Below are 12545 nucleotides of genomic sequence, written 5' to 3'. Positions count from 1 at the left end.
GTGTTTTGAGTTCTGTGTATGTGCGTGTCGTATCCACGTGTGCCTAGCCGCGGGTGGATCCCAGGTGTGCGGGGAGATGGGGGTGGAGATGAGAGCTCTGCCTGGGGTCCTGGGCGCTCGGGCTGAGTGAAGCCACTCATCCCCGGAAGGAACCTAGCCCCAGACCAGACTCTCACGCGTGTGCTCTTCCCTTTGAAGGAAAAGTCCAGGGCCTGCTCTAAGTGGCCGTGGTATCCCGCTCCTCTCCCCGGTTCCCTTAGCTTGGTCTTCCTGACACGTCTCCATCCTGTGGCCTTCCCCCTGGTACCTCTAAATACCCACCTGGCTGTGGGAGTTTCTCCTAAGGGTCAAGCCTTGCAGAGAGAATCCACCTGAGCAGACAGCATCAGGTCTTCATTTGACTATATCTAACTCTGTAAAGGCCAGGAAATCACTCCTAGCTCATCTCAACCCCTCCTATGGCCTTTCCAGTTTATTTCCCCTCATTCTGTCTTCTGTGAAAGGAATCTAATGGCTCAGGGCCCAGCACAAAACAGCTTAGCTGCTTAAAACATCTATGGAACGAATGATACAGAATTTGATCTCAAGACTCTTAACAGGGCAAAGCCTCTTCCACCAAACTGAGTCCCACCTGGGACTCTGGTAGGACCCACGTCAGATTTCCTTAAATTTCTCCTCCTTAATGACCACCTACTTTGGCACTGCAGGAAATTCTATGTAAACAGAGGAGATGTATTCACTAATTCAGGAATCTTGAATGTGAGTTTTAATTTCAAGAACTCTGGAGGTTGGAGGGAGGGGCTATCAGAAGAAGGCATGTACTCCATTCTAAATATCAGGTGGAAGCACCCCCTCCGCAGTCAGTGGAGAAAAAAAGTGAAGACTCCTGACATAAAAGGATTGCCTTTTAGGCAATGAGTTTAGGACAGGCCTTCAGATCTGGCAGGACAGAGAAGTATCAGCAGACCCGGCTTCCAGGAAGTATGGAGGCAGAAGGAGATGGCAGTCAGAGATGGAGAAAAAAATCAGTAAGAACATCGGGACTTTGGCATTTCTGTCCATCTAACTTTAGCACACACAGCCCTTTCCCCTCCTGGCCAGGGGAACCATCCCAGCCAGGATAGAGCTGCATCTGAGACCCAACTCAGACTCCTGCACAATCCAGTTCTCAAAATTTGAGTGCAATCACTTTCCCTATCAAATGAAAAAGAATGGGATAGAAACCTATAAAAGAATTCCAAAATACGATTAGAACTAAAGAGTTCTAGTTAGGAAATTGGGATTAGAGCTAAGGAGCTCCCCAAAGTAGACAGGTATTTCACTAGAAGAGATGGGAAAGAGGCAGGAAATGTACTTCCAGAGGGATCTCTTAATGTTTCTTGTTAAAACAGAGGCATATCCCACTCCTGCTCTCCCAGGTCCCCAGCTCCTAACCCATTTTAAGAAAAGAGGAGTTCCCATTGTGGTGCAGTGGTTAACGAATCCGACTAGGAACCATGAGGTTGCGGGTTCGGTCCCTGCCGTTGCTCAGTGGGTTAACGATCCGGCATTGCCGTGAGCTGTGGTGTAGGTTGCAGACTTGGCTCGGATCCCACGTTGCTGTGGCTCTGGCGTAGGCCGGTGGCTACAGCTCCGATTCGACCCCTAGCCTGGGAACCTCCATATGCCGTGAGAGCGGCCCAAGAAATAGCAAAAAAAAAAAAAAAAAAAAAAAAAAAGAAAGAAAAGGAAAAATTGGAGTTCCCTGGTGGCTCAGCAGGTTAAGGATCTTGCAGTTATCACTGCTGTGGCTCTGGTTTCTACTGTGGCATGGGTTCAATTCCTGGCCAGGAACCTCCGCATGCCACAGTCAGAAAAAAAAAAAAAAAGTCTCATACACACGCACACATTATTCATGAAAGATACTTCATAGTCATCTAGTCTAACCCAATTTATTTAACAAATGGGAAAACTAAGCCCAGAAAAATTATGCGGTTCCACAGAGAGTAAGTGATAAAACCAGGGCCAAGTCTCTTTTCTAGTGCTTTTCTGCTCTGTGGCTCTCTTTCTCTTTCTTTCATCACCAGTCCTGGCATTTAACCTCAACCTCATCCCTCTTGTTTCAGTGCAATCCCATTTCTGCCTTATCCTACCGCTAGAGAGATAAGAATAGGGTATGACTGCTCCATTCATAGGCTCAAAAGACCACTGCTCTTCACTCCATCTTTCCCCCTTGTCCCCCACTGGCAGCATTCCCAGGCTTCTGCTCAACCTCATCCTTCTCCTTTTCAGCTTCCAAACTGCCCCTGCTCTTTGGAGACCATGCCTCCTCAATTCCCTAACCCCGCAATCCCTTCCGACAAGCTTTGAGTTTGATAGAGACCAAAAATGATGCTTTGGCAGCAGGTGACGGCTGGATGTGATCTACCTCCCACGGGAATGCTATTTAAAGGGGCGGCCTCACAATCCTCTCCTTCCAAAGTGACAAGAGAAAAGCCTGCTCCTCAATCTCTCCAGAGCTGCAAACTCAGCTCAAGTTCACTTCTGACTTCCTCAACCTGCAATCTGGCCTGCTGCTCCTGCTTCCTATTCAGGTGGGAGGGAGAGAGCTTGACAACTCATTGAGGTGTGGGGGCTGAGGGGGGGGTTCATCTTCGTCTCCTTTGATGACAGGTACTTAGGAAGAGCAGGAGGCCCTGTAGGGCGGAGGACTGGAAGAACACTCTTCCCCCAACCGCGTGAGTGCTGCTCAACCATGTGCCAGCTTCTTCTCAAAGTCAAACTTTGTTGGCGAAGAAATGATCTAGGTGTGAAGGCCTAAGGTTAGGGAAGTCATGTCCCTAGCAGGGACCTCCTTACCCTTCTGGGTCCCTGTGCTCAAACCATGGTTGTTCACTTCCTCACAGGCAAAGTGCCAAAGGGTAGAGGCTGCCCACACCTGCCCACTGGACTGAACACCGCAGTGGAGGAAGCACTGTTTTTACTGCCCAAAGAACCAAAGCTCCTTTGCTAGCATCTCGCCCCAGGTCTGGTGGGAGGGATAATTCCATCTCATTGCTGCTTGAAACAAGTTAATGGAGATTTTAATGAAAACACTGAACTAATGAAAATGCTGAGGCTAGAACCTACTCTCTGCCCGCGAGACAAAACAATTGGGGTCAGAATTTCTTTCTGATATTCATTCTTCAGTTCCTTTTAGGCCTAAATAAAGCCTGCTGGGAACCTGAGAGCAGAAACCAGTTCATAGTTGATTTCATCCCAGACTGTAAGAGGTCAGAGATCCTCCTGGTCAAGGAAACCAACTGCCTAAAATGCCAATAGGTTCTGATACCTCATCTGTTCTTCACTTCCAGACATTCATCTTTTGTTCCAGGCAGTAAAGGCCATATATCCTCACCTCCTCCTATTTTTGCTCTTTCTACTCTCTCTTGATCCTAACAGCTAAGTCCTCCCAGGTGAAGAGGCAGTCAGTGCAAATGTCGCCTAGGACTGAATGTCAGACCTGGGTCCCAGTCCCAGATGTACTGCCAAACATGTGACCTTCATTAAGTCATTTACGTCTCTGCATCTGCTTACTGGCCTGAAATAGGAAAGGCATCCCTGGCTACCTTGCAGAATTGCCTTAAGGATGTAAGAGCACTTTGAAAAAGTATGATAGAGAAGTGTGTTTGTTAAGTATATGCTTATACATAGATATTATGTCACAAGACAAAATTTTAGAAAAAGATTTGTGTTGCCAACGATTAGGGTTGAAGAGGAAGGGGGCTGTGGGAGGGACATAAAAGAACAACATGAGGGGTCCTTGTAGTGATGGAATTATTCTGATCTTGACCATGGTAGCAGATGTACGAACCTTCACGTGATAAAGCTGTACAGAACTAAATACACACAGTGAAACAAGTACAAGTAAAACTGGAGAAATCTATAAAGAACATTGGTGGGTTGGATCAATGTCAACATCCTGCTTATGATGGTATACTATAGTTTTGCAAGACGTTACCACTGAGGGAAACTGATAAAGGTACGCAGGACCTCTCTGAACTATTTCCTAAAAGTGCATGTGCATCAGTTATCTCAATAAAATTTTTAAAAAATATTACAAGTATTAATATCTACCATCCACTCCCCTGCAGCGACTTGTCTTGCTATCCTCTGGGAGACTCCTCTTAAGCAGTTCCACATGCAGATGGAAAAGGGATCTCCCGTCTCCTCAGGAAGATCCCAGCAGAGATAATAAGAGTGTAAGGGTAGTTGTTCAGATACTTTTGAGCTTTCTCTTCCTCATCAAATTCGCCCTCAGTCTCAGTAGGCCTGACCCCAAATCACTCCTAAGAACACAATGTTCTTTCCACAGCAAGGAAGGACAATTAGGGGATGCCCAAAGCAGGAGCCTTTGATGCTTCTATCCTAAAGAGTAGACAACTGTTGCTATGAAAAATCTGTGTAGTGATTATGGGTGCCAAGTTTTAAAAATATTAACTAAGCCTGGGTCTTGAGAAATAAAGATCAAGACACACAAAAATCTAAAAACAGCTAACAAATAGCTTTAATGAACTCCGGATGGTTTTTGAAAACCAAGTGCATCCCTTTTTTCATGAAGTATAGACGTGAGCCTAATTAACTAGTTAATTATTTTTGCCCATTCCAACCGCTCTATACTGGTGATATGTATGATCTGTTGCTCTAGTCCTCCCTGGCACTGGGTACACAGAAGTGATGGATGGGGCCCACTGTTTCCTGGGAGTTAACTAAACCTAGTTTAGTGCTATCTTGAGCGCCCCAGGCTTTGTGACACTTGAAATTCTAATTAGTGCAGAAAAGGGCTAAGTTGAAACAGCTTGTACTCCCTCAAGTATACTCACTCTCAGGTCCCTATAAACTAATGAGGTCTATGAAATTTAAGATGTAGAAGAGAAATCCCTGCCTGGAGCAACAGCTGTACCCAGGCTGACAAGGGGATTTGGGTTAAATTAGTCCCTCCAAATAGGAGGGAGAACACCCCTAAAATGGTATGTGACGGAAACTCACATGACTCTGGTCCAGTCAGTTTTCCTATGACCTAGAACTAATCTAGACTCACCCTCTGCTCTGGGTTGTGGCGATGTCAAGGAAAAGCAGGAGGGGTTAAACGAGAGAACTTACTGGTTACCTACAAGGTGTGGTAGGGCAGGTGAAGGGGGTGTTGGGGCAATGAAAATCTCTCACAAGCACCTCCCTCACTGCCCCTGCAGGCTGTGGAGCTGGAAGCACAGGAAGAGACCCACGACTTCTAAAAGAGCCCCCCCAAAGGAAAAAAGGGGTTCCATTGAGACTATTTTGCAGGAGGAGCAGGCTGAATGTTTGCTGAACACATTTGGAAAAGGAAGAGAGGAGATAATCGTCCTAATGAATGTGCAGGAGACAATAGCAGCTCCAGTGGGAGGATTATAAGCTCATTATGGTTTAATATGATGATTGATCATCTCTGCCCGCCAGCATTATCCTAGAATAGTGATGAAGGTCGGAGACACCCATGCCAGTCAGAGCTCAAGCTCTAGTCCCCAGAAGACAGAAAACATACTTGCATGCCACGTTTTTTTCATTGTAAAAATTGATACATGTGGCCCCAATCCCCTAACTTTTCTCCATAAAAAAGTCCTCCATCTTCCCCCACCACCACCCCCCACCAGCCCCATTTCTCTAGGATTCCTCAGCCCTGGGCTGTTCCTCCATATCCTTCATTACCAGCTCTGGCTGATCCTCTCCCTGGCGACCCCACCCTTTGAGACAATGACCACAGCTTCCAGGACAGCATGAATTCAGGCAGGTGCAAAGGGCCCTTCAGTGGGTACTGGCCAGCACTCGGTTCAGGTGGAAGGCCCGGGACACCTCGCGATAGGCATTTCGAAGCAGGACATAAGGGAAGCAGGACTCCAGCATGTCCAGGGTCAGGAAGGAGGACTCCTCCACCACCTGGAAGAGAAGGGGCCAAGAGAGATGAGAACCCCAAGTATCGCTTACCTCTGTGACATCCTGCCCCTCTTTATTCAGGTTCCTGGGCCCTCGGGGACCCTTAGAGTTACAGGTGAACAGGGTTCCAAGACCGCTTCCTCCCTCACTTCACGTCGCTCTAGGAAAGCAATGTAGCCTCTTCAGCTCCATTATAATGGCACCCCTGCCCCTCCTAAGGGTTATATGAAGGGCTCAGAAGCAGAAGGCAGCAAAGAATCCCTTTTCTAGCGGCAGAAAAACTCCCATTCTTCCCATTCTAGATGCCAAATCATATGTGGGTGGGCAGCACAGATGCAGGTAAGGATGGATAAAAGCGCTAATGACAAAGCTTTGCAGAGAAACAAACAGTCACCACTGCAAGCCAAGAAAGAGGGGCCTCGAATCCACATGGGTCCCCTTGTGCTGGGCCTCAGTCTCCTCCCTCCCTTAGTACAGCGCTTAGGGAACAGTAAGGATGCTGCATAAAGGAGCAGGCATGATTAATTAGTTTAATTAGAAGCCTGTGTGCTGTGGTAATCCCGGCAGCCCCCACAGCCATGCAGAAAGACAGATGAAGATGCCTGGGTAAGGCTGAGGGGAGGGGGCAGGGGGATATAAGCCAAGAGCGGCATAGCCTAGTGCTGGGCCAGAGCGTCCCCTTCCCTAAGGAAGAAATAGCGTGTGTTTTCTTTGCTATTTTCCTCATCCAAGAGGTTGTGGGACTAAAAAATACACTCTAGAGAGAAGTGTCCCATATCCTCTGGCAGTTCACACAGATAGGCCTTCCCAATACGTCTGGTGTTTCAGTTCCTAAAAATTTACTAAGGAAAAACAAGCTACCATCTCTACTCTAACATGTTTCTCTCTCTGAAGTCCTTTCAAGTTTCAAAATTTGTAAGATACTACTATTCTCAAACTATGCCCACACAATACACACAACAACCTCAGAAGAGCCAACACTGCAGGCTGAAGGAAAGGAAATCTGCCTGTAAAACTGGAGCTCTGATCTTATGTTGGATAACAGAATTTCCTGTTAGGCAAGACTTTTAAACCTTAAGCCAGGAGAGAGATAAGACCTCTTTTCCAGGCTATGACCCTCGGGTGCAGGGAAATGAGTGATGGCTTCAAGGAGGATCCACTGGCCCAGGACTTCTATTCTTTGCTCTATTAAGCACAGGAAATCACATGGTTCCTAACTAGAGGAAATTCACAGTAGTGGAAAGAGCCCTAGCGTGCAGGCCAAGAAATGATTCTAGCCCTAAATCTGCCCATATATTTGGGGGTAAACCCTAGCTCTCATCTTTCCCTCCCTTTCCTCACCTATGAGTTATGAGGACTGCACTAACTGCCAGCATCTGGTTGGTTCTGACATCTAGGATTCCATGATTCTATGAGAGCCATTCCTTCCCCTGTGAAACCCATGCCAGGAACAATCTGGCAATAGTGGGAGTGGGCACTGCTGAGGCTTGAGAGCTAAGACAGGAAGATCCCAGGGAGAAAGGTGCCTGGCCAGGATTTGGGGAAACAAGAGTAGCCTGTTAACTCAGAATACAGCTCCTTCCCTTCAGTCATTTCCAATTTCTCTGGGGAAATATTTGCATTTAAATTGCTTTGCAGCAGCTAGTCCCTCTGTCTCGTCCCTCCTACAAAAAGCACCTGGTCCTAGCTCTGTTCCAGCCACTGTGCAGGCCTCACTATGACGCCACAAGGGGCAGACACCTTCCCACGCTTTGGGGGAAGTGGGGGGCACACAAAACAGAGAGAGGAAGCAGTGCTGAGTGGCAATACAGAATCACCCCCAGCTTTACAGAGGTGAAAACTTCTCAAGGAAATGAACAGGCATGCCTAAGTCATCCAGAAACTAAAATGAGCAGCAGAGAGAGAGAACAAACATTTGTTTGGCATCTACTATGTGGTAGGCACTTTCATATATACTATGTCATGAATCCTCACCACTCTATCATAAGGATAATTGTCCATCTTACATTCTGTGATAATCTATATGGGAAAAGAATCTGAGAAAGAATGGATGTGCATATACGTATTGCTGAATCACTATGTTGTACAGCAGAAATTATCACAACATTGTAAATCAACTATACTTCAATAAAATTTTGTAAAATTTTTTAAAAATTAAAGTTTTCTTGGCGTTCCCATCGTGGCTCAGTGATTAACGAATCTGACTATGAACCATGAAGTTGCAGGTTCTATCCCTGGTCTTTCTCAGTGGGTTAAGGATCAGGCATTGCCATGCGTGAGCTATGGTGTAGGTTGCAGACGCGGCTCGGATCCCGCATTGCTATGGCTCTGGCGTAGGCCGGTGGCTATAGCTCTGATTCAACCCCTAGCCTGAGAACCTCCATATGCTGCGGGAGTGGCCCAAGAAATGGCAAAAAGACCAAAAAAAAAAAAATTAAAGTTTTCTTAAAAAAGATAATTGCCCACTTTTAGGACTAAAGAATCAAGAGTCTCAGAAAGGTTAATTAACTCGCCCAGGTCATGCTGCTTGGACTGTGCTCTATCTAGCACACTGCACTTGGCCTTCCCCCTCTGCCTTCTCAACCCTCACTACACACACACACCCTCATGTCCATTCTCTTCATCATAATTCTTTTTTGTGTCTTTTTTATTTTTTTTTTGCACCCATGGCATATAGAAGTTCCCAGGCTAGGGGTCGAACTGGAGCTGCAGCTGCCGGCCTAAACCACAGCCACAGCCACTGCAACGCTGGATCTGAGCCGCATCTGCAACCTTCACCACAGCTCATGCATGGCATGACCAGATCCTTAACCCACTGAGTAAGGCCAGGGATCAAACCCACATCCTTCAAGGATACTAGTGAGATTCATACCACTGAGCCACAATGGGAACTCCTCCACCAATATTCTTAATCAACCTAACTTAGGCCTTTTTCTAGCTGGAGAAAGAGAGATACAGATTCCACTTAGTGGCTGTGTATTTAAAGAATACCCAGTGGGAGTCTCAGGCCTGCCCGCCCCTAATATTTGTGGGCTTGGCCAAGAGTACAAATGGAAGCCCACATACCATATGACTAAATAAATCAGACAAACTATTATATTCTTTCTTTCAGCCTTCACAATATGTAGTTGTCTCCATGGTTGCCCAAGTTCCTTATATAAAATGGCACAATATTTGCATATAACCTACAATATCTTCCCATAAACTTTAAATCATCTCTAGATTACTTATAATACCACATACAATGTAAATGCTATGTAAACACTTGTAAATACAATGTAAATGAAATGTAAATAGTTGCTGGTGTGGGCAAATTGAAGTTGTGTTTTATGGAACTTTCCGGAATATTTTCAATCCATGTATGGTTGAATCTGTGGCTATAGAACCTGTGCATATGATGGGCTGAGTGCACCTTTACAATTTCACGGAAGGCAGGTTTTAATTAAGAATTCTTGGAGTTCCCGTCGTGGCGCAGTGGTTAACGAATCCGACTAGGAACCATGAAGTTGCGGGTTCGGTCCCTGCCCTTGCTCAGTGGGTTAACGATCCGGCATTGCCGTGAGCTGTGGTGTAGGTTGCAGATGCGGCTCAGATCCTGCGTTGCTGTGGCTCTGGCGTAGGCCGGTGGCTACAGCTCCAATTGGACCCCTAGCCTGGGAATCTCCATATGCCACGGGAGCGGACCGAGAAATAGCAAAAAGACAAAAAAAAAAAAAAAAAAAAAAAAGAATTCTTAGATTCTGCAAAGTTTTGCACCAGAATAGGGTGAAAAGAGAGAATCAGCCTCCAGTCTGCCCCCTGCTTCCCTCCCACCCTCAGTCTACTTCCTATCTGTACATCTAAACTCCAGCCTAACATTCTGTGGGCTCTAGAGGTGTACCTGCCAGCAGCACAGTCCGCCTCAGTAGGGTGGACCTGAGGAAGACCCACACAAGCCCTACAAGTAGGCTGGAGCTGCTTAGAAGAGAAGGCCCCAGAAATCTCCAGCACAGGCTCCAGGTAGGCATGTCCTCACCCCGTAGGCCAGAGCGGGACCCTGGGCAGGAGCCCCTCCTGTCCCCATCTAAGTGTAGCACTAGCTTGGGGAATCCAACTTTAGAGCGAAAGAGTGAGTAAGCATGCTTAAGAGGGAAAGAGGGTCATGAAGAAAAGATTTTTTAAGAGTTAGTTGAGTCAGAGTTCCCAGAACTTCCTGCCAAAATAGGGGAAAGCCCACAGCTTGGGAAGACAGAAGAGACAGCAGGAGCTGCCTGGTTCTCGGCCCACTTGGCTCCCTCCCTCATAGCTTTTCAGCAAATATCCCTTCCCTCCCCTGAGCCCCCATCCTCTTCCCCCAGTTCAGCTCTGTGCTACTCAGCATCTTCTTCATGGCATTTCTTTTTTTATGGCCACACCCACGGCATATCGAAGTTTCCCAGCCAGGGATTAAATCTGAGCGGCAGCATCGACCTACTCCAGCAGTGTCCTATGCCACAGCTGCAGCAATGCTGGATCCTTAACACACTGTGTCGGGTGGGGATCGAACCCGCATCTCTGCAGGGACCTGAGCCACTGCAGTCATATTCTTAACCCACTGCACCAGCGGGAACACCCTTCATGGTACTCTTTAAGGACAAGAAATACAGCAGTAGAAAGTGATCAAGTAAAACTACACACATACTGGACAGGTAGGTACTTATGGATTAGGGAACAGCTGCTGCACCAGATCAGACTCAAGAAGACTGCAGGGAAAGGCACCCAGTCAGCAAGAGGCTAAGGAAGACCCTACCTTGGGATTATAGCACAAGTCTAAAATATCAGCCAGAATGTGAGGACTAGACCTATTCAGGCAGAATTAAGTTCTAAATTAATGCTTTTGGGTGATAACAGTGGCTGAGAGCCAAGGACCCTAAAGAGGAGTCTCCCTCTAGCCCTTCCTCTAAGGCCAACTTAAACCAGATACATACCAAGCGCATGAGCAGAGAAATGGATTCCCGATTTCTGGTTTTAAGCTTGTCAGTCTCCTGGCCCAGTTGCAGGAGGCTGACAGAGGCCACCTGTAAGAGAAGAATTTGTAAGGAAGCAGATTTTTATGGAGGTCAGAGTAGACAGCCTTGGGCTACAGGAAGTCAAGAAAAGATCAAGGAGGAGAGTTAAGAAGGGCTGGGATATTCCTGGAGGCTCAGGGTGGAAAAGTGGCAAATCCCCCAGGTTTCAGAAATGCACACTGCCTCTAAATCAGCCAGTGCAGACAACAGGAGGTTTCTGGGGGTGCTGAAGGAGAGGCTGCAAGGGGCAAAGAAAGAACCTGCAACAGAGGCAGGTAATGGCAATAGATTAATCTCTTTTCCTGGGCAGCCTCCAGACACCACTGTCATCAGGCTGTTTACAGCTAACTCCCCCCCCCCGCCAACTAGAGGCAGAGCTAGGCCTCTGATTCAGACACAGTGCTTTTGCTATTCTCCTCCTGTCAACTCCCAAATGGCTGCTCTCTCCATTCACCTCCAGGCTTCCAATAGATCAAAGAGGGAGGGGAAAATGTGATTAATTTTAACCCAGGCCCAGGTTACCTGCATTTAGCAAACAAAGAGGGAAAAACAAGGAAGGGGGAAAATCCCTTCTCACCCCATCTTTGAGATCTGGAGTGAATCCTCTTTATATCTAAGAGGCTCAGACCCCATTCTGTCTGGCTTGCTGCCCCAGTTTAAATAGAGACCCTCTCACTAAGCTTCCAAGTCTCTGACACATACTTCTCAGGACAAAGGTATGAGTCCATAGAGAATATGATCTACTGTTTCCTCCAAAACATGGAGACAGATGAGGCCCTAGTTTTTAAATCACGACCATGCTTTGAAAAGGAATAAGCTCCCCATTGCTGAGAATGCTCTAGCAGGCAATGGGTAATGGACCATGCATCAGAAGTGTATGGCTAGGATTTCTCCATGGAGGATTTAGAAAGGAAAACTCTGGGGCCTCTTTCAACAATGGAAAGAGATTACTTATTCCGTGTTTTTCCAGAGGCCAAACTAAGATCAATGATGATAGTTACAGGGAGTCAAACTTCAGCTGAAATAAAAAAATTTTAACAATACTTTTCAAACAAATTGGACATAACCTACAATAAAATCAGCTGCCTAACTGTAAGTTCCAGTTCCTTGAAAGCTAGACAAGCGCTTCTCAAAGTGAGACACCAGGATGGGCAGCATCAGTATTACCTGGGAACTTGTTGACATGCAAATTTTCCAGTCCCACCTCTAATCTACTGAATCAGAATTTTTCAAGGAGATGCTGATTTACAATGAAATTTGAGAATATGAAAAAAGTTTGACTTTTTATCAGTGTTATGAGTTGGAAAAGGCTTTACAGATTATAAAACTCAGTATCTCTCCAACTTCACTGTGCATCAGGTCTCCTGGACACGTTCTTAAAAACAGACTCACCCTAGAATATTCTACTTCAGTAGGTCTGGGGTGAGGATCAGTAATCCGGTTTTTGTTTGTTTGTTTGTTGAAATCTGTATTTCAAGAAACTCTTCAGGATATCCTAATGTACAGCAAGGTAGTAAATCATGGATTCTGTTTAATCTCTCAATTTAACAAATGGGAAAACTGAGGCCCCCAAAAGTTTGGCTCCTCAGG

At 46.4% G+C, this 12545-nt stretch overlaps 1 protein-coding gene across 4 annotated transcripts in view; it reads right to left on the bottom strand.

Annotated features, from left to right (window-relative positions):
* Window positions 1-5403: 5403 nt before the first annotated feature.
* The window catches only part of NCKAP1L (NCK associated protein 1 like), a 41776-nt gene continuing 34634 nt past the window's right edge, over window positions 5404-12545 (bottom strand). For 3 of the 4 annotated variants that reach the window (XM_021091746.2, XM_084955800.1, XM_084955799.1), the window contains exons 30-31: window positions 10875-10964; window positions 5404-5931 (exon numbers count right to left, since the gene is read on the bottom strand). In XM_021091746.2, the coding sequence (XP_020947405.1) occupies window positions 5800-5931; window positions 10875-10964 (222 nt within the window). In that variant the 3' untranslated portion in view covers window positions 5404-5799. The remainder of the gene's footprint in view (window positions 5932-10874; window positions 10965-12545) is intronic. The other variant, XR_014803262.1, reaches the window with a different exon arrangement.

Source organism: Sus scrofa, chromosome 5 (assembly GCF_054392235.1).
Source record: "Sus scrofa isolate SSC_HxYL_T2T_F1_AM1 chromosome 5, Sscrofa_HxYL_maternal_Yorkshire_Landrace_v2.0, whole genome shotgun sequence".
NCBI classification, from domain to species: Eukaryota; Metazoa; Chordata; class Mammalia; order Artiodactyla; family Suidae; genus Sus; species Sus scrofa.
Note: the sequence above shows the minus strand (reverse complement) of the source record. Positions and strands in the feature narration are given on the sequence as shown.